This window comes from Aotus nancymaae, unplaced genomic scaffold, assembly GCF_030222135.1.
Source record: "Aotus nancymaae isolate 86718 unplaced genomic scaffold, 86718_ANA_hifiasm-v0.15.2.pri h1tg000029l, whole genome shotgun sequence".
Lineage (NCBI taxonomy): Eukaryota > Metazoa > Chordata > Mammalia > Primates > Aotidae > Aotus > Aotus nancymaae.
This window is the reverse complement of record NW_026988442.1, coordinates 85,366,594-85,386,738: the sequence shown is the minus strand read 5'-3', so window position 1 is coordinate 85,386,738 and position 20,145 is coordinate 85,366,594. Positions and strand designations below refer to the sequence as shown.

The following is a 20,145-nucleotide window of genomic DNA, read 5'->3' as shown; positions in this document are numbered from 1 at the left end:
AATTCAGACAATGAAACAGAATTGGCTTACCTTGCAAATACCCTGTCTTTATTTGCCTTTTCTTTGCCATATTGAACTGATTGGACTTCAGTTCTCCCACTGAAATATATAAATATGCACAACAATAAAGTCTTTAAGAGAATTATAAGATAAAATGACAACACATAACATGATTATAGTATAATCTCCTAAGAGACAAGACATTCCTAGCAGAGAAAGGGAAGCAGATAATGAAAAGACTGGATTGACATTCCAATTCTACCTGGATGAATGAAGCTTAGTTACATTTCTCCCATTAATGAAGACAGATGTGTTCAACTCCCTCCATGTCCAGACACAAAACAGCTTCAGATTTTTGTTTAAAGGAAGGAACTAAGCAGAAAATTGATGGGGTTTGGCACTAGGAGATTTGTTTTGAAGCTGATTTATCTAAGGGAAATTGTTTATAAGAGAGAAACTGATCTTCCTCTGAGGTCCAGATGAAATTTCTTAATAAAAGTTCTCAGAGAATTTATTTGAGACATTCTCATTACTTAATTGCGAATGAACAAAAATTTGTGGCATATCGAATGTAACAATTTACAAATACAGATATCTAACGCATATAAAAACAGCCAAATGCCAGTTCCACAGTTAAGCTAGCAATTTTAAGACCATTTTCCATGGATAAATATCAATAACTATAAACTGAATGGCACTTTTATGAGGTTTTAATGGAAAAATGAGAAATATTACCATGATTTTTAAACTTTGAGTTGAAACTTCCTAAGAAAATATTTCCTCTAAGAGGGAGGTAATAAAGTTCATCACTGTTTTGTATTTCCACATTAGAATAATGATGTTAATCCTCTGGATACTTTGGAACAGAGATAAGGATATGTGCATAAAGAGACTGGTGGAGAAAGTAATAGATCTGATAGTCCCAGTACCATCTGTCAGTCAATAAACAGTATTTCAACATTTTAAGTATGACAATAGTTCCAGTATTCTCCACTACTGCTCATTATGAAGGGAAAAAAAGTTTATTTAGTGCATACTCATTAGGGATGGTACTGTGTCCAGGTAACATTTTTCATGCTCCCATTCCTACCTCATTTACAAGACGTCTAATCATTTTGATGATTAAAGAGTCCTTTGGATATGTTTTAAAGTTCTTAAGGACTATAAATGCAAAGCTTAATTTTTAAAAACTATAAATATATGTGATTATGTATATACAATTTTAATGTGCAAGCTGTCAATAGGCCCAATCCTGTCCTGTGCCCTATGTTTTGCAGAGACTATGATAAACTCCCTTTTCTAGATTATTTTGCCTTAGGTTCTGCTTTTAGAAGGTATTGGTGGAAGATTAGAAAGTGGAGAAAGGCAGAGCAGGAAACTGGTAGCTGTTGGCAGCTGGCAGCTGCTTTAATAGTCATGGGGATAGGGCATAGTAAGAAAGAGCATCCTGTAGATGGTCCCATCCTTGATTAAAGCAGTACTTCTCTGGAAGATATAGACTGACTTTTCTTCACTGGAAAATTAATGTATCAATCAGAGTTCAGTCAGGGAACCACAAAGTTTTCCTACAGTGGCTCTAACAGTATAGTAGCAGATGTTGGTTTGTAGACTCCAGCCCAGGAGTGACCCATGCATCTGATTTTTAAGCATTACCCATTCTTCCTGTTTGTTTACCCATAACAGTGTTTACTCTCTTTTGTTTTTTCAGCATTTCCAACACCCATGTAACTAATTTCTTCAATTAAACTGCTTTTGTTTGAAATATCAAAAGGGCTTTCTGTTTCCCTGACTGAACTCTGACTAATACATTAATTTTCCAGTGAAGAAGATTCAAATGGGACACCATTACTCAAAAGGTTGGAATAAGAACTTAAATTTCATAATAAAGAAACAATTTTTAAAAAAAATTAATGTGAGAAAGTCTTATATTTCATATTGTCCATAATACAGACATTAGGAGTTTAGCATTGTCACTACAACAAAATGAAAAACGGTTCCAGTTTCAGAACACTAATCTTTGACAGTAAGAGACTTATCTTTTGAGCAGTAAGAAAGTATCGTTTATATATATGCTTATTATAAGTTATTCAAGAAATATAGAAAAACATAGTAAGAACAAAAAAAATTGTTTTTAGCCACAGTCGTACCCATAAAGAAATCACCACCATTATGAGTAGGTAGAAATCATTCTAAAATTCATGTATATAAACATTAAAAAGGCTAGACATACACAGATAATTTTATTAAAATGTAATTATGACATATATGCCACTTTTAATGAAGAAAATCAAACTGGTTTCCATTGAACTAAAAGATTAAAAAAAAAGGAAAAAAGATTAAGAAAACCTGAAGAAGTGGTGTATTAACACCTAAAATTGTTTCAAACTTTAAGGATTCAAATATTTCCTCCCACTAGTCCCTTGCTTCATTTTTTAAAGTTATATTATTATTTATTCTGCTTTGGCAAAGTTTATGCCATTTTAATTTTATTCAGCAGTTATAATTCTCACAGTTGTCAAGAATTAGTTCTTATAGTGAGGATTTAACCTTCATTTTCAGGGCTTTTAATCAGGATTCTTCTTTGGATATTCTGATTTATCTCCTGGTTTGCTGAATTTTTGCTACTAAATAAATGTTTTCAGGAAGGTCTTGGAGATGTCATATTCTCTGAGTTTTTGCATACTGAGTAATGTCTATCTGTTGACTTTGGACTTGAATGGCAATGTGACCATGTTTAATATTTTTTGGTCATGTTTTTGTCTTTAGGACTTGGTTGACAAAGGATGGCCCACAAGTAACATAAGTCTGAAGAAAAGTTTTATTTGGCATACATATTGTTTGTTTTTGTTTAGAGACAGGGTCTTGCTCTGTCACCTAGGCTGGAGTGCAGTGGCCTGATCATAATCCTGTTACCTTGAACTCCTGGTCTCAAGTGATCCTCTTGCCTGAGCCTCCTGAGTAGTTAGGACTATAGGTGTGTGCCAAAAACCCCAGCTTATTTTTAAACTTTTGGTAGAGACGGGGGTCTCCCTATATTGCCCAGACTGGATTTGAACTCCTGGCCTCAAACAATTCTCCCACCTTGGTCTCCCAAAGCACTAAGATTACAGGCCACTATGCCTGGTCTACATTATTTTAAAATATTTAATTAAACTGATAAACCACTAGCAGATTAATCAGAGAAGATACAAGTTATCAGTATCAAGAATTAGAGAAGCAACATTACTACATATTCTGGAGCTATTAAAAAGCATAATGGGGAATATCATAAACTCTATGTCAATGAATTCAACCTAGAAGAAATGGATAAATTTGCTGACAGACACAAACTACCAAATCTTGCTCAGGAAGAAAGACAAAACCTTAACTGCCTTATCTATTAAAAAATTTGAATGTGTTCAAAACCTTCCTATAAATAAGACTCCTGCCCAGATGAATTAATTTACAAATTGTATCAAACATTTAAAAAGGAAATATTATTACTATGCAGCCTGTTCCAGAAAATGGAACTTTTCTCAACACATTCAATGAGGCCAATTTGACCCTGACACAATAAAATCTGAAAATGTTATCATAAGAAAGAAAACTACAGAGATATATCTATCCCTCATAAACACATATGTAAAAATCCTAAACAAAATTTAGCAAGGTAAATCAAACAATATATATAAAGGATATCGTGGCAAAGTGGGGTTTATCCTAGGAATGTAGGGTTGGCTTAACACTTGAAATGCAATCAAAGTAATTCATCATACTAACATCAGATTTTAAACTTTGAATATGATCATTTCTTAAGTGTCAATTATACTTCAATAAAGCTGTTAAAATAATTGTTCAACTTTCTAAAATGTACAGCTTCCATTTAATAATCTTTAATCTGAGTTCTGCTGAAAACAGGTAAAATTTGTCATTACTTGGCCAATCTTCCCCCAAGGGCAGAAACAGCCTACTGAACGGCCAGTGTTGCTCCCTTCCCTGCCGATTTTTTTTTTTTTTTTCAAAAATCAGATTGTTCTTGAACTTGCTTTTATTAATATTTATGGTACATATTTCCTTCTGTTTCAGTGATGATTTCCTCCCAAAACAGGTTTTTTTTTTTTTAACGGTCTTTTGTATTTGAAGCCACCATATGTAAATTTTATGTTTGCTTTGGTATGGTTTGGGTAACTTCCTTGGTTTTTTTCCTCATCTTATCTGAAACTTGCTTGAATTATAGTTGAAGACTGGTTACTGCTTCCTATTCATTTCTTTGTACCTAAATGAAATGATGTGAGTTTATGTCACATTTGCAAGGACAAAGGGGAGAAAAAAGAATTCGAACAGATGGTAAGAGTAGTCCCTGTATAACTACCCTGGTAATCAATTAGAAATTAAATTCACTGAAGGAATATCTTTAGCAGTTGTACTGTTCTCATTTCATATAAAGCCCTGGAGATTTCTTCTTTTCTTGCTGAGATTTATTAACAGTAGGTAAGGCTCTTTGCTTTTTCCTAGACTTTGATTATAGATCTGATACTCTCTCCTTCCAACTATTTACTTTTAAATTTATGAGTACTGTCACCTTACTTTGCTCAAAATTGCTCTTAGGAAGGCAGAATAAAGGAGTTAAACATGATAGCAAACCACTTAGGAAATTCCCTGTGCCTTTTGTTTGGTTAAAAATGTCCTAACTCTGTTTAATTGTTACTACTTAACTTTTGAGCTACTTTTACTAATTTTTCTGGGGATGGAGTCATATATTTTAAGTGACATATCCTGTACTAAGCTTCATATTGTTATTTTTACTGAGATTAAAAATTAGGCAATTATAAATGTTTAGGTTTACAGTTAAATCTTTTCTGGGACTTATCTAAACATTTTTCTCATGAACATATAACATAAATTAATCTTAACACATAATGGTCAAGGGTTATTTTCTTTTTATTTCTGAGATGGAGTCTTGTTCTGTTGTCCAGGTTGGAGTGCAATGGTGCGATCTCAGCTTACTGCAACCTCCACCTTCTGGGTTCAAGTGATTCTTGTGCCTCAGCCTCCTGAGTAGCTGGGATTACAGGCACCTGTCACCAGGCCTGGCTAATTTTTTTTTTTTTTTTTGGGTAGAGACAGGGTTTTGCCATGTTGGCCAGGCTGGTCTTGAACTCCTGACTTCAGGTGATCTGCCTGCCTCAGCCTCTTGATTACAGGTGTGAGCCATGACGCCCAGCCAAGGGTTTTATTTATCAAAGATGAAAAAATCTTATTTTGTGAAGCATAAAAAACAATGAATAACATCGGTTTTACTAAAAGACAATGAATAACTTTCTACCTGATTCTTACCAGGTTCCACTTAAAAACTAGCTTTCATGGGCCTTTTAAGAATTCCATAGGTAAAACTAATCAGAGCTTCTTCAGATTTAGTTATTCCCCAAAGATCTGTTGCCTTCAGGAAAAAATAAAAGCTACCAAGAATAAAACAATTTTAGGAAATGGAATCTGGGGTTACTGTTCAATGACTAAATCTGATTTTGCCTAGTGACTGTTTTAAACTCTTTAAAATAAAAGGTTTGACAACTCAAAAATATGCTAAATTGTAAATTAAAAAACCAATAATTACACAGTTTTATGCAGAAGCTATCTTGGTTGTCTTAGAACAAAGAAAAGTTTTGGCTGGGCTTGGTGGCTCATGCCTGTAATCCAAGCACTTTGGAGGCCAAGGCATGCAGATCACCTGAATTGGGGAGTTCAAGACCAGCCTGACCAACATGGTGAAACCTCGTCTTATTTAAAAAAATAATAATAATAATAAATAAATAAATAAAAAGAAAAGTTTTCAAGTAAATATCTAATAAAAACACAATAGAATTAGGTCACCTGTCTTGACTGTAAACAAGTAAATGTAGTTAATTTATTCCAGAAAACAATGACCAGGCAATACAGAAAATGAAATTAGTTTCTCAAGTCTGTAGTATATCACAAGAACTTATAGAACTTTTTAATGATACAGATATAGAGGCTGCAATCCATGGGGATTTTGACTCAGTAAGTCTGTATAACAAAGGCTCTATGGCACCATAAACTGGATCTTTATTTTAAAGAAAGGAAAAAAAGCCAACAATAAAGCCTTAACACAGAAGTAATACTTACCAGTACCGGAATTTTGAACCTAATGTAAAATAATGTGCAAAAAAATTCTTTTGAGGTGGAAGTGGTCTGTCCAAACGGAAGAATGTGTGATGTTCTACACATGCTTTCCACAAATTTTTACATGCTCTGTAATTCACCATATTAAATCCCAATAATGTTTCTCTAGATTCATGCTGTAATAAATGACAAAATGCAGAGAATACCAGGAAAATGTCAGGATCTAATGCTCCATTTAATTTACTTTTGACAGATAAATTATTCTAGCCTTGCAAACATGAACTTGTTAATGATATAGATAGAATCTATAGGATCTGAAGTATATGGAAAAGTCTACAAAATCTGGACATTGTTCAGTCATTTTTTTTTTTTTTTTTTTTTTTGAGACAGAGTCTCACTCTGTCACCCACGCTGAAGTGCAGTGGTGTGATCTCGGCTCACTGCAACCTCCGTCTCCCAAGTTCAAGCAATTCTTGTGCCACAGCCTCCCAAATAGGAGGAATTAAAGGCATGCACCACCAGGCCCAGCTAATTTTTTATATGTTTAGTAGAACTGGGGTTTCATCATGGTGGCCAAGCTGGTCTTGAACTCCTGACCTCAGGTGATCCACCTGCCTTGGCCTCACAAAGTACTGGGATCACAGGCATGAGCCCCCATGCTGGCCTTGTTCATTCATATTACAACTCTTAGAAACTTTTACCTTAGATCATAGTTAGAAATGAGTTCAAAGTTTTAATATGTATCTGTTTTCAACATTTATTAGCTATGACTCTTTCAAAATATAATTCAAGGTTATAAATTAAATGTTAAAATATATCATCACAACTTTAACAATATTCCTAATTTAAAGTATCTGTCTAGATTGTAAATAAATAAGAACATTCAGCAGGCTGAACACTATTACCGAATTCAAATTTTAAAATTAGCACTAAAATAATTTTCCATTTTCTTGAAAACTGGTACAAATTTCTAAATAATTTCATTAAAGTAAACCATGTATAGCAATGTCCACATCTCATAATTGCACAACTCTGATTTTCACACAATAAATACAATCATTTAATCTTTATCTAGTTCAAGAAATGGATCATTACCACCACCACAGAAATATTATTTGTCTCCCCTTTCTACCAGATTACTTTCCCAAAGGTAATCACTCTTCGGACTTTATCACCATAGTATAGTCATGCTTGTTTTTGAACTTTATTGTACAAACATGGAATCACACACATGTTGTCTTTAGGTCTGGCTTTTGTTTAGCACTATGTTTCTGATATAAATTCAAAGTTTATGAAGTAGTAATTCACTCATTTCCATAGTACTCTGTGAATTTAACAGTTAACTTATCCATTTTACTGTTGATAGACATTCGACATTTCTAGTTTGGGGATATAAGAAGAATACAGCCAGGCATATTCCTGTATGTTCTCTGGTGTACACATATGCACATTTTTGTTGTTGGGTCATATGATGTACACATATGCTCAGCTTTGGTAGATAATGCCCAACACTTTTCCAAAATGGGTAGATCTATATACACTCCCTCCCACCAGTAGCATATGTGCCATATATTCACCAGATACTGGTTTATCAATCTCTTTCCCTTTACTATTCTGTTATGTATGTAGAGGTAGCACATTTTGGTTATAATTTGAACCTCCTTGATAATTATCGAGGTTCAATGTTAATGGCCACGTGGATATCCTCATTTGTGAAACGTCTGTTCAATTTGCTAGCATATATTTCTATTAGGATGCATGTACAACCAAGGATTCTGTGTGTATTATATAATGTCTAAAATATTTCACTGTCTTAGTGGTATCTTTTGATGAATAGAGTTAATTTTAACACAGTCCAAATCATCAATCTTTTGATATAAAGGTTTCCTTCTATGCCTTGTTAAAGAAATCCTTACCCATCAGAAGTTCATTAAGGTATTTCCTGTGACTAATCCACAGTAAAATGCCCACGTATAAAGTATTAAACTATCATATTAGAAGGGACTATGCTTAAAACATCACTTCTTGATTACGAGAAAATTGTCTTAAATATGATTACAGTTGTTTTGTTTGCACTAACATATATAGTTTATATGTTTTACCATATGCCATAAACATTATGCAAAATAACAGAAAATGTCTCAGCTACTACAATGCACTAATGCTTCTCACAGTCAGCATCTAAGATACATATATATTCATTCATTTTGACACTTGTATACTTTTCAAAAAGTCTGTAAGTAATTTCTATATTCTATCAATCACATGTGAAATGTAACAAAAATTTTTCCTGCCCAATTTGTAAACAATGCACACAAAATGTTGTACTGAGAGATAAGTACATTGTATGAAGTTTGGGTATTTAAAAACAAAGAGATGTTTTAGAGAGGAAACAATAACAAGGCCACCTTCTGCAGAGTATGCCTGTATACTGTCTTTTTCTTTTTTTTTTTGAGACAGAGTCTCGCTCTCTTGCCCAGGCTGGAGTGCAGTGGTACGATATCGGCTCACTGCAACCTCCACCTCCTGGTTTAAGCGATTCTCGTACCTTAGCCTCCCAAGCAGCGGGAAATACAGGTGTGTGCCACTACATCCAGCTATCTTTTTGTATTTTAGTAGAGATGGGGTTGCACCATGTGGACCAGGCTGGTCTTGAACTCCTGGCCTCAAGCAATTCACCCATCTGAGCCTCCCAAAGTGTTGGGATTACAGGCGTGAGCCATCATGCCTGGCCTGTATACTGTCTTTACTTTCTTTTCTCCCATCAGACAGGTTGTAATGTGCCTATGCTGTAAGAAAGTTTGAGGAAGGTGTATCTCACCCAAGAGTATGAAAATCTAATCATCATGCTTATGAACCACAAAAAGATCCCTATACACTTTCTTTAATCAATTGTCAGTTAGATTTTGCTGCTGTTATCACTTATTGGTAAATATATTTTTAACTGGTACACTACTTCAGAAAATGAGTATAAGGATTAAATGCTACAAAAATGATCTACCAGACACATAGTAAGTTCTGAATAAATGCTAGATATTATAACTATTATTATAAATATTAGTAACACTAGTATTATGATGGGATATTATAAGTTAAATTAGAAAAGTTGACTTCTACAGTGCCATCTATGATTACTTAAAGTAAAATATTTGTCATATAGTTTCCAGATAACAATATTATATTTTAATCACCTAAATTTTAAAACAGATAAAAGAATTTCCATAATCGGCACTTGTCATAATATCCCCAACTTGGAAATGACAAAGCTGTCCACTAACAGCAGAATAAATGAATAAATTATGGTACAGTCATTCAGAGGAATACCATACATAAATGGAATGAACTAATGTTACATGCAACAACATGGATGAATCTCACAAAAAAGTGTTAAGGGAAAGAAGGCAGACAATAAAGACAACAACTGTATAATTTCATTTTTTAAAGTTCAAATATAAGTAAACTAATCCATGGTCATACAAATGAGAGTAATGTTTACCTTCCAGGAGGTTTAACAACTGGAAGTGGACAGCAGCTCCAGCAGCAACATTAAAAGTATCTGGGGCTGGTAATGTTCTATATATTAGAAGGAGGTATATATTCTATATATATGGATATGTTCACTTCATCAGACTGTGTACTTAAAATATGCACTTTTTCAGTATTATGTTTTATTTCAATAAAAATTCTCTTGAAAAAATCTCTCTATATTTTATGAACATAAACAATAAACTATAGTTTATAATCACTTAGTAGCTCAATATCCTCTGACACAACAGAGCTGATTCAAATACTTTTTTTTTCAAGAGGCAGTAGTGTTCTGTTCTGTTGCCCAGGCTAAAAGTAGAGTGGCACGGTCAAAGCACATTGTAGCCTTGAACTCCTGGCTCAACCTATCCTCCCACCTCAGCCTCCCAAGTAGCTGGGATAACAGGCAGGAGGCACCACTGTACCCAAAGCCTTTTTTTTTTTTTGAGACAAGGCCTCCCTATGTCATCCAGGCTGGAGTACAATGGTGTGATCCTAACTCATTGCAGGCTTGATTTCCTGGACTCTAGAGATCTTCCCACCTCAGTCTCCTGAACAGCTGGGACTAGAAGCACACATAATCATGCCTGGCTAATTTTCTTTTTTTGGTAGAGACAGTGTCTCACTAAGTTGCCAAGGCTGGTCTTGAACTCCTGGCCTCAAGGGATCCTCCCACCTCAGCCTCTCAAAGTTCTAAGATTACAGGATTGAACCACTGTGGACAGCCCCAAAGACATTTTTAAGGTTTCAAATACATTTTACATGCATACACACACAACCATCTTGAAATATGCATTAATTTGCCAAGATTTCTCAGATTTCTAAGAAATAATGTAAATCACATAAGGTTAGTTTGATTTAATGAAATCGATAAAATCATCTACAAGATGAAATTGTTTTCAACACTGTACTTTCCATGACAACTCAATGTTGTTTTTAATATATAAAGCCATTACCACTCCAACAAAGGGAGGAAATGTTATTAAGTTCATAAATTTGTAACACTCAGTTCCCCTAAAATGAAATGAGCTCATATATGAAAGGAAGTACTACAGATTTAGTAAGGGGAAAAGGGACATACAAAATGCTCATTTGCTGTCCTTCATAAATGGACCTTGAGGTTTCCAATGACCATCATGTGTGAGAAATCAGTTTCTAAGCTCGAGAAACAGCAAGAGGAATATCTAAAAGAACTTTAAATGAGAACCACATACACATTGGAAAAACAAGTACCTTTTGTTATAAAAAGTGAATTCATTATCTCAGCAGGCAGTTATCTATAGTATTAATTGCACTTTCACTTGTACTAATAGAAAAGTTCTATCATGAATGGATATTTCTTAAAAGGCTTCATTTATATGAACAATTATTCAATCAGTACTCACCAATTCTTTTCTAAGTTGAATAAAAAACTGTTTGCACTTAAAAGAAATTTTTACAATCTTCAACCTGGACAAAAGAGAATAAATTATTCAAAGTATTGAATAATGATAAGAATATTAACAAATTATGAAAAAATAAAAAATATTTTAAGTGTGTATTGAGTAATGCCTAAACATTTTATCAGATATAAATACACATAGTACATAAAGAATCTAAAGTTTTTGGTGCTTCATGAAAAAAATGATTAGCATTTGTGCTCAACTCAGGAAAATTTTGTCAGGATATCTACTATGAACTATACATTTCTCAGTTTTGTACCCACAGAAATACTTAAAAACAGATGTCACAAATTAAAATTTCAAAAAATATCACTAACTTAGTTGTTTGTGCTCTAAAACTATAAGCAAGCCTTGGAAAAAAAATGTAAGATTTCACTGTTGTACGCAACAACCCTAAAAACATCTTTACTTTTAAAAAGTATTAAATTTTTTTTTTTTTTTTTTTTTTTTTTGAGACAGAGTTTCGCTCTTGTTACCCAGGCTGAAGTGCAATGGCATGATCTCGGCTCACCGCAACCTCCCGCCTCCTGGGTTCAAGCAATTCTCCTGCCTCAGCCGCCCGAGTAGCTGGGACTACAGGTGCACGCCACCACGTCCAGCTAAGTTTTGTATTTTTAGTAGAGACGGGGTTTCACCTTGCTGACCAGGATGGTCTTGATCTCTTGACCTCGTGATCCACCCGCCTCGGCCTCCCAAAGTGCTGGGATTATAGGCGTGAGCCACCGCGCCCGGCCTAAAAAGCATTAAATTTTAAAAATTTACCTTTCTACACCACCTTTCTTCTTAAATGCAACCCACATAATGCCATAAGAGTTCTCAAAGCCTTATTAGTACAATCAATATAAGCCAAGTCACTTTTGTCTCATTCAAACCATATAATAATTAACACAGTAATCGCTTCTGGGCCTTTTGGCTAAGATCAAGTGTAATAATTAACACAGTAAACAGTCTTTAAATTTTAAGACCTAAGGGTAATAAGGCTAAAGAGATTTGATCTTACTGAGCAAAATGTGCTTCAAGATCATGTCTCAATCTTCTCAGTAAATATTTTCATGATAATTCTAAGTTTGAATCTACATGACTTATGGCCCTATCTACCCAAGAAGCTCTCAGCATTCTCGAAGAATAAACTTCTCACACTTCAATCACTTGAGAAGGCAAATGCATGAGTCAACTTCAAGCATGCATGTTTGGACTGGGGAAGAAGAGATATGTTTAGGTTTCTGATTTGAAAAAAATTTATTTTACTTTTGGACACTGAGCTTTCACTTGACAGGGATATAACAACATGGGGAAAATATTCTGTCACAGAAAGAGAGCAATTTCCAGAAAGTAAACAAATACTGAGTAAATATAGACTGTATTTATGGAAAAAAAGCCAGGTGCCACAATTCAAAAAATCCTATGAAAACATACTGATATTTCAGAAGTTAAACAACAAAAAACTTTGTTCATTTCTAAATGATCAAGAGAAAGAAAATCTAGGTCAGTTTCAAATCACCTTAATTTCAAAAATTCCCAGGAAGCTACCAATCAACGAATAAAAGTCTTTTCACTGGATGCTCTCTGTGGCATAATATATATTTAATAAAGCTTTTATTTTCTTATAAATGTATTCTGTGTGACTTGTATTTTATACGAAGTTTTTTCAGAAAAATACCAATGTATGAATTAAAAATCTTTTGAACAGTATCTATTTTACACAGCAGTAATATAGCTATAACAGTTTTCTTTTGGTTTCTATATGCCTGGTTTATCTTTCTCAATGTTTTTACTTTAAACCACTCTGTCACTTTCTATAATATTTTAGGTATGTCTCCTGTAAGCAGTATAAAAATTGATTTTTTTTTTAAGAGACAGTCTTGCTATGTTGCCCAGCCTGGCCTCAAACTCCTAGGCTCAAGTGATACTCCTGCCTCAACCTCCTGAGTAGCTGGGACTATGGGTGTGTGCCACTGCATTTGGCTCAAGATTGATTTTTTAAAATCCACTTTGAATAATCCAAAATATATGAAACAATAATAAGTACTTGAAAAGATACTCATTATCATTAGCTAGCAGGGGAATGCAAACAAAACTACAATGAAATACTACTTTATACCCACTAGAATGGTTATAATAAAAAATAAAGATAACAAGTTCTGGTGAGAATATGGAGAAATTAAACCCACAGGCAATGCTGGTGAGAACATAAAATGATGCAGCCACATTTGAAAACATTTTAGCAAACCCAAGTATTCCACTCCTAGATATATACACTCGAGAAAAATGAAAACCTATGCCCACACAAAAACTTGTACACTAGTATTTAGAGCAACGTAATTCTTACTAGCCAAAAAGTGGAAAATATTGGTGAACTGGTTATCAAAATGTGGTATAACTATAAAATGAAAAATTATTCAGCAATAAAGGGGAAAGCAAAACCAATACATATTACAACATGGATGAACCTCAAAAATGAATGAAAAAAAAATCACAAAATACCACATAGTATATGGTCTCCTTCAACATTAATACAATATAAAGGATAGGCATATCTGTAGAGAAAGAAAGTGATTAGTGATTGCCTAGGACTTCCAGTAAATGAAAAGCAGAAAAGGGGACAGGGAATGACTCCTAATAATTTAAAAGGTTATCTTTTAGGGGTAATAAAAATGATTCAAAATTAGATTATGGTGATGTTGCCCTGAAACTATACTACAAACCACTAAACTGTATACTTTATTAGGCAAACTTATGGTATGCAGATTATGTCAATAAAGTTGTTTAAAAATTAAGTTTCATGCTTTCAATGTGAATATCCAGCACATTTATAATTTTGATAATAATTGACATACATGGATAAATCCATGTATGTTAAAAAAAAGCTATTTGTCCAAAGTTTTCTGTGTTTCTACTGGAATGCCAATTATGTAATCATATAACTATTTTAAACTGTTTTACTGATAACTATGGTTTTAGAAGGCAGCTAGGTTCACCATTATGCCACCAATGCATCTTTTCATTTTCCCTTTTAAGCATTTTATTATATATAATTGACATGTAAAATGCACATAAAGTATATACTTTGGTAATTGTGACATATGTATGTACTTATCAAACCATCATGACAGTAAAGATAGTGAACATATCTATCACTTCCAAAATATTCCTTCTGCCACACTGTAATCCTCCTCTAGAATTCTAACACAGCAACCCATCCTGCCTATATAACCACTGATCAACTTTATGTCCCTACAGATTGGTTTGAATTTCTAGAATTTATATAAATGGAAGCATACAGTATATATTTTTCTTCATCTGCCTTCTGTCACTCTGTTTAATTATTTAGAGATTCATCTGCATAGGAGCATTCCATTCTATGATATACCACAACATGGATGGAAATAGCTATCACTTCATGATGAATATCTGTTTCTAGTTTTTGGCTATTACAAATAAAGTCACTTTGAACAGATGTGTGCAAATCTTTGTACAAACATTTGCTTTAGTTTCTGTTGGTTAAATACTAGGTAGGAGTGAAACAGCTAGGTCACATGGTAGATATATTTTTAAGAAACTACAGAACAGTTTTCTAAACAGGTTGTAACACTGTATGTATTGATAATAATACAGTCATTCTAGTATCCTTAATGCTTACTACTTGCATGGTACATCTTTTTCATCTATATTCAGCCAATCTATCTAGCTATATCCATATCCTTATCTACAAGGAAAGTCATTATAAATTTTTCTTTCCAATCTGTATGTCTTTTCTTTCTTTTTCCTTTTTCTTGTTTTAAAACACTGGTAAGGACCTGGTGTACAAAGCTGAAGAGAAGTAGTGAGATGAAGCATATATTTTCCTGATCTTACATAAAAAGCACTGAGACTGTCACCATTTTGTATAATATTAGCAGATTTTCTGTATATGCCCTCAATCAAAATGGGAAAATACCTCTTATTTATAGTTAGCTATGTCTCTATTTTTTTTGTCATGGTCAATTTTATCAAATTATTCTTCTGCATCTATTGAAATGCTCAAACGGTTTTTCTATGTTATTATAATACAGTTAATTATACCAATCGACTTTCAGATATTAAAGCAATCTTATATTCTTAAAATAACCCCCATTTGAACATAATGAATTGTCATTTTTATATATTACTGAATACAATTTGCTAAACTTTTATAAAGTATTTTTGCATCTATGTTCATGAGTAACTGCAGTTTTCTCTCCTTGTAGGGTCTTAGTCTGGTTTTAACATTAAGGTAATAATTACGTAAAACATGTTCCTTCTTTCTTTATTGTCTAAAAGAGCTTATGTAGAATTGGCCTTACTTCTACTTTAAATGTTTGATAGAATTCACAATAAGTGGCCTAGAATTCTAATGGTCAAAAGGTTTCTAATTACAATTTCAGCTTCTTTAATTGAAACAGATCTATTCGAGTTTTCTTCTCAGGTCATTTTTTTATTTGGGTCTTTCAAGGAATCTGCACATTTAATCTATGTTGTGAAATTTATTCACGATATTTGTATTAGTCCATTCTCACACTGCTAATAAAGACATGCCCAAGACTGGGTAATTTATTGGGGAAAGAGGTTTAATTGACTCACAGTTCAGCATGGCTGGGGAGGCCTCAGGAAATCTGCACTCATAGCTGAAGGCAAAGGGGAAATAAGGTACCTTCTTCACAAGGCAGCAGCAAGGAGAAGTGCAAGCAGGGGAAATGCCAGACGCTTATAAAACCATCAGATCTCATGAGACTCACTCATTATTATGAGAAGAGAATGGGGGAAACTGCCCCCATGATTCAATTAACTCCACCTGGTCCCACTCTTGACACATCATGGAGATTACAAAATTCAAGGTGAGATTTGCAGGGGGCAGGGGGGTTACACACAGAGCCAAACCATATCAATATTCAAACATTCAAATCTGCTCACAATATTATTTTATTGCTTTTAATGTATGTAGGGTCTGTAATGTTATCCCCTCTTTCATTCTGGATATTGGTACAGCCAAACTTTAGAGATACTGAGGGCTTAGCTCCAGACTATCACAATAAAGCAAATACTGCAATATAAGGAGTCATAGAATTTTTTGGTTTCTCAGTACATATAAAAGTTATGGTTACACTATACTGTAGTCTATTAAGAGTTCAATATACTATAATAAAAACAACATTCCTAAAAACAATGTGTATAATAAAAAATCAATGTGTATAATAAAAAAAGAGTAGTTTGTAAAAAATTCCAATAATCATCTGAGCCCTCAGAGTTGGGTCTTGACACAATGTTGATGGCTGCTGACTGACCAGGGTGGTGGTTGCTGAAGTCAGCTGTAGCAATTAAAGAAATAAGACAACAATGAAGTTTGCTGAATCAATTGACTCTTCCTTTTCCTTTCGTAAAGAATTTTTCTGTGGCATGTGATGCTAAATGGTATTTGATAGCATTTACCTGCAATAGAACTTCTTTCAAAAGTCAATCCTCTTGATCCTGCTGCTGCTTTATCATGAAGTCTATACCCTTTGTTGTCATTTAAACAATGCTCACAGCATCTTCACCAATAGTAGATTACACCTTAAAAAATCACTTTCTTCGCTCATCCATAAGAAGCAAATCCTCATCTATTTAAGTTTTATCATGAGATTGCAGCAATTCATCCCCTACCCCATCTTCAGACTTGACTTCTAATAAGAGTTCTCTCGCTATTTCCACCCGATCTGTAGTTACTTCCTCCACTGAAGTCTTAAGCCCCTCAAAGTCATCTATGAGGGCTGGAATCAATTTCTTCCAAATTCCAGTTAACGTTGCTACTCTGACCTTCCACCATGAATCAAGAATGTTCTCAATGGCATCTAGAATGGTAAAGCCTTTCCAAAAGGTTTTCAATTTACTTTTCCCAGATCCATCAGAGAAATCACCCTCAATGGCCACTACAGCCTTACAAATATATTTCTTAAAAAAGACTTGAAAGTCAAAATTACTCCTTGATCCATCAGCTACAGAATTCATATTGTGACAGCATGCATGAAAACATCAACTTCCTTGCCATCTCTAACAGAGCTCGTGGGTGGCAAGGTGCATTCTTTGTCAATGGGCAGTAATATTCAGAAAAGAAATCTTTTTCTGAGAGGTAAGACTTAACAGTGGGCTTAAAATATTCAGTAAACCATGCTGTAAACAGATGTGTGATCATCCAGGCTTTGACGTTCCACTTCTAGAATACAAGTAGGGTAGACTTAGGACCTAGCATTTAGAGATTGGTAAATGAGCACTGGCTTCAACTTTATTCCGTAACAAAAGAGTCAGTCAGTCCTTTGAAACACTGAAGTCAGGTATTAACTTCATCTATGACAGTTCCTAGATGGCATCTTCTTCCAAAAGAAGACTGTTTCGTCTACACTGAAAACCTGTTGTTAAGTGTAGCCATTCATCACTTAGCTAGATATTCTGTATAACTTGCTGCTTCACTTTGAACTTTCATGTATGGAGATGGCTTCTTTCCTTAAGCCTCAAGAACCAACCTGCACTAGCTTTAAACTTTTCTTCTGCAGCTTTCTCACCTCTCTTCTTAGTCTTCATATAATTAAAGAGAATTAGGACCTTGCTCTGGATTAAGCTTTGTCTTAAGGGAATGTTGTGGCTGGTCTGATCTATCCATAGCACTAAAATACTCTCCATATCAACAATAAGGCTGTTTCACTTTTGTTATCATTTGGGTGTTCAATGGAGTAGTACTTTCAGTTCCTTCAAGAACTTTTCCTTTGCATTCACAACTTGGCTAATTGGTGCAAGAGGCCTAGCTGTTTGTCTATCTTGGCTTTTGACATGCCTTCCTCACTAAACTTAATCATTTCTAATTTTTTATTCAAAGTGACAGAAGTGCAACTCTTCCTTGCACTTGATCACTTACAGACCACTGAAGGGTTAATTGACCTAATTTCTATATTGTTGTGTCTCAGGGAACAGGGAGTTCCAAGGAGAGGAAGAGAGATGGGAACAACCAGTCAGTGAGGCAGAAAGAACAAATACTAATACAATATCTATCACTTAAGTTTGCTATATATATGGGTGTGGTTCGTGGCATGCCAAAACAATTACAATACTACCATCAAAGATCACTAACACCATAACATATATAATAAAAAAGTTTGGATTTATAAAAACCTTCAATTTGACCATTTGCACGTCTTTTTTTGAGAAATGTCTATTTTTAAAAATGAATTATTAGGCTGGTTTTTGCTGTTTATTTCCTTGTTATTCTGGATACTAGGCCCTTGTTGGGGGTATTAATTTGAAAATATTTTCTCCAATTTTATAGGTTGTCTCTATACTCTGTCGACTGTTTCCTTTGCTGTGTAAAAGCTTTTTAGTTAGATACAGTCCCATTTGACTATTTTTGTTTTTGTTGCCTGTACTTTTAAAGACCTACCCATAAAATCTTTGCCTAGATCAATATTCTGAAGCATTTCCTCTATGTTCATTTAGCAGTTTTATAATGTCAGGTCTTACATGTAACTCTTTAATCCATTTGGAGCTAATTTTTGTATATAGTGAGATAAGGGTCTGGTTCCATTCTTTTGCAACAGATACCCAGTTTTCTCAGTACCATTTATGGAAAAGAGTACCTGTTCTCCACTGTTCCTTGTCAAAATTCAGTTGGCTGTAAATACATGGATTTATTCCTGTGTTCCCTATTCTGTTCTGTTGGTCTATGTGTCTACTTTTATACCAATACCATGCTGTTGTGAATACTATAGCTTCACAGGATAATTTGATGTCTTCCATCTTTGTTCTCTTGACTCAGTATTGTTTCAGATATTTGGGATCTTTTAGGGTTCTATATTTTTTTTTCTTAATAGAGACAGGGTCTCTCTCTGCCATCCAGGCTGAAGTACAGTGGTATGATCATAGCCCACTGTAACCTTAAAGTGCTGGGCTCAAGTGATCCTCCCACCTCAGCCTCCCAAGTAGCTAGGACTATAAATACATGCCATTATGCCCAGCTAATTTTTAAACATATTTTTTATAGAGATGGGATCTCGCTATGTTGTGTAGGCTGGTATTAAATGCCTGACCTCAAGCAATCCTCCTGCCTTGGCCTCCAAAAGCACTAGGATTACAAGTGTGAGCCACTTTTAGGATTGCTTTTTCTCTGTCACTGGTATTTTGACAGACGTTGTATTGAATCTGTAGAATGCTTTGGGTAGTATGGTCATTTTCACAATATTAATTTTTCTAATTCATGAGTATAGGATGTTTTTCTACTTTTTTCTGTTCTCTTCAATTTTTTCCCATCAGTACTTTGTAGTTTTGTTGTAGACATCTTTCACATCCTTAGTTAAGTATAATATTTGGTAGGTATTGTAAAGGTGATTGCATTCTTGATTTCTTTTCCAGCTATTATTAGTATATAGAAATGGAACTAATTTTTGTTCATTAATTTGTTTCCTGCAACTTAAATTCACTTAATAGTTTTAAGAGACTTTTAGTGGAGTCTTCAGGCTTTTCTTTATGATCAGGCTTTCTGCAAAGAGGAACAATTTGACTTCCTGTTTTCCTATATGGATGCTCTTTCCTTGATGCTCTGGCTAGGACTTCTAGTACTATGCTGAGTAAGAGTGGTCAGTGTGGGCATTCTATCTTCTTTCAGTTCTTTGAAGAAAAGTTTCCAGCTTTGACCTGCTCTGTATGATGTTAGCTGTAGATCTTTCATTTATGGGCTTGACTGTGTCAAGATATGCTTCTCCTACACCTAATTTGTTGAGAGTTTTTACATGAGAGGATGTTGAATTTTATTAAATGCTTTTTATGTGTCTATTGAGATGAATGTATGGTTTCTGGGTTTCAATTTACTGACATAAAGTATTGTATTTACTGATTTGCATAGGTTAAACTACCCTTGAATCTTGGAAATAAACTCCCCTTGATCACGTTGTATCTTTTTCATGTATTACTGAATTTGCTATGCTAGTATTTTGTTGAGGAATTTTGCATCTATATTCATTAGGGATACTGGCCTGTAGCTTAATTTTTTTTATTTTTCCTTTGCACTGTAGCCTCAACC

The 20,145-nt window shown here is 34.2% G+C and overlaps 1 protein-coding gene and 1 non-coding gene across 4 annotated transcripts in view; both read right to left on the bottom strand.

The window, feature by feature from the left end:
• The window catches only part of PTPN4 (protein tyrosine phosphatase non-receptor type 4), a 220,490-nt gene that overhangs the window by 57,954 nt on the left and 142,391 nt on the right, over positions 1–20,145 (bottom strand). For all 3 annotated transcript variants that reach the window (XM_064382839.1, XM_012468378.2, XM_012468381.2), the window contains 3 exons: positions 11,031–11,094; positions 6,124–6,296; positions 31–99 (listed from right to left, as the gene is read on the bottom strand). In XM_064382839.1, coding sequence (XP_064238909.1) covers positions 31–99; positions 6,124–6,296; positions 11,031–11,094 — 306 coding nt within the window. The remainder of the gene's footprint in view (positions 1–30; positions 100–6,123; positions 6,297–11,030; positions 11,095–20,145) is intronic.
• LOC135277145 (small nucleolar RNA U13) lies at positions 8,883–8,989 on the bottom strand. Its single transcript, XR_010344743.1, has one exon. It is a non-coding gene; the product is annotated as a small nucleolar RNA U13 (small nucleolar RNA).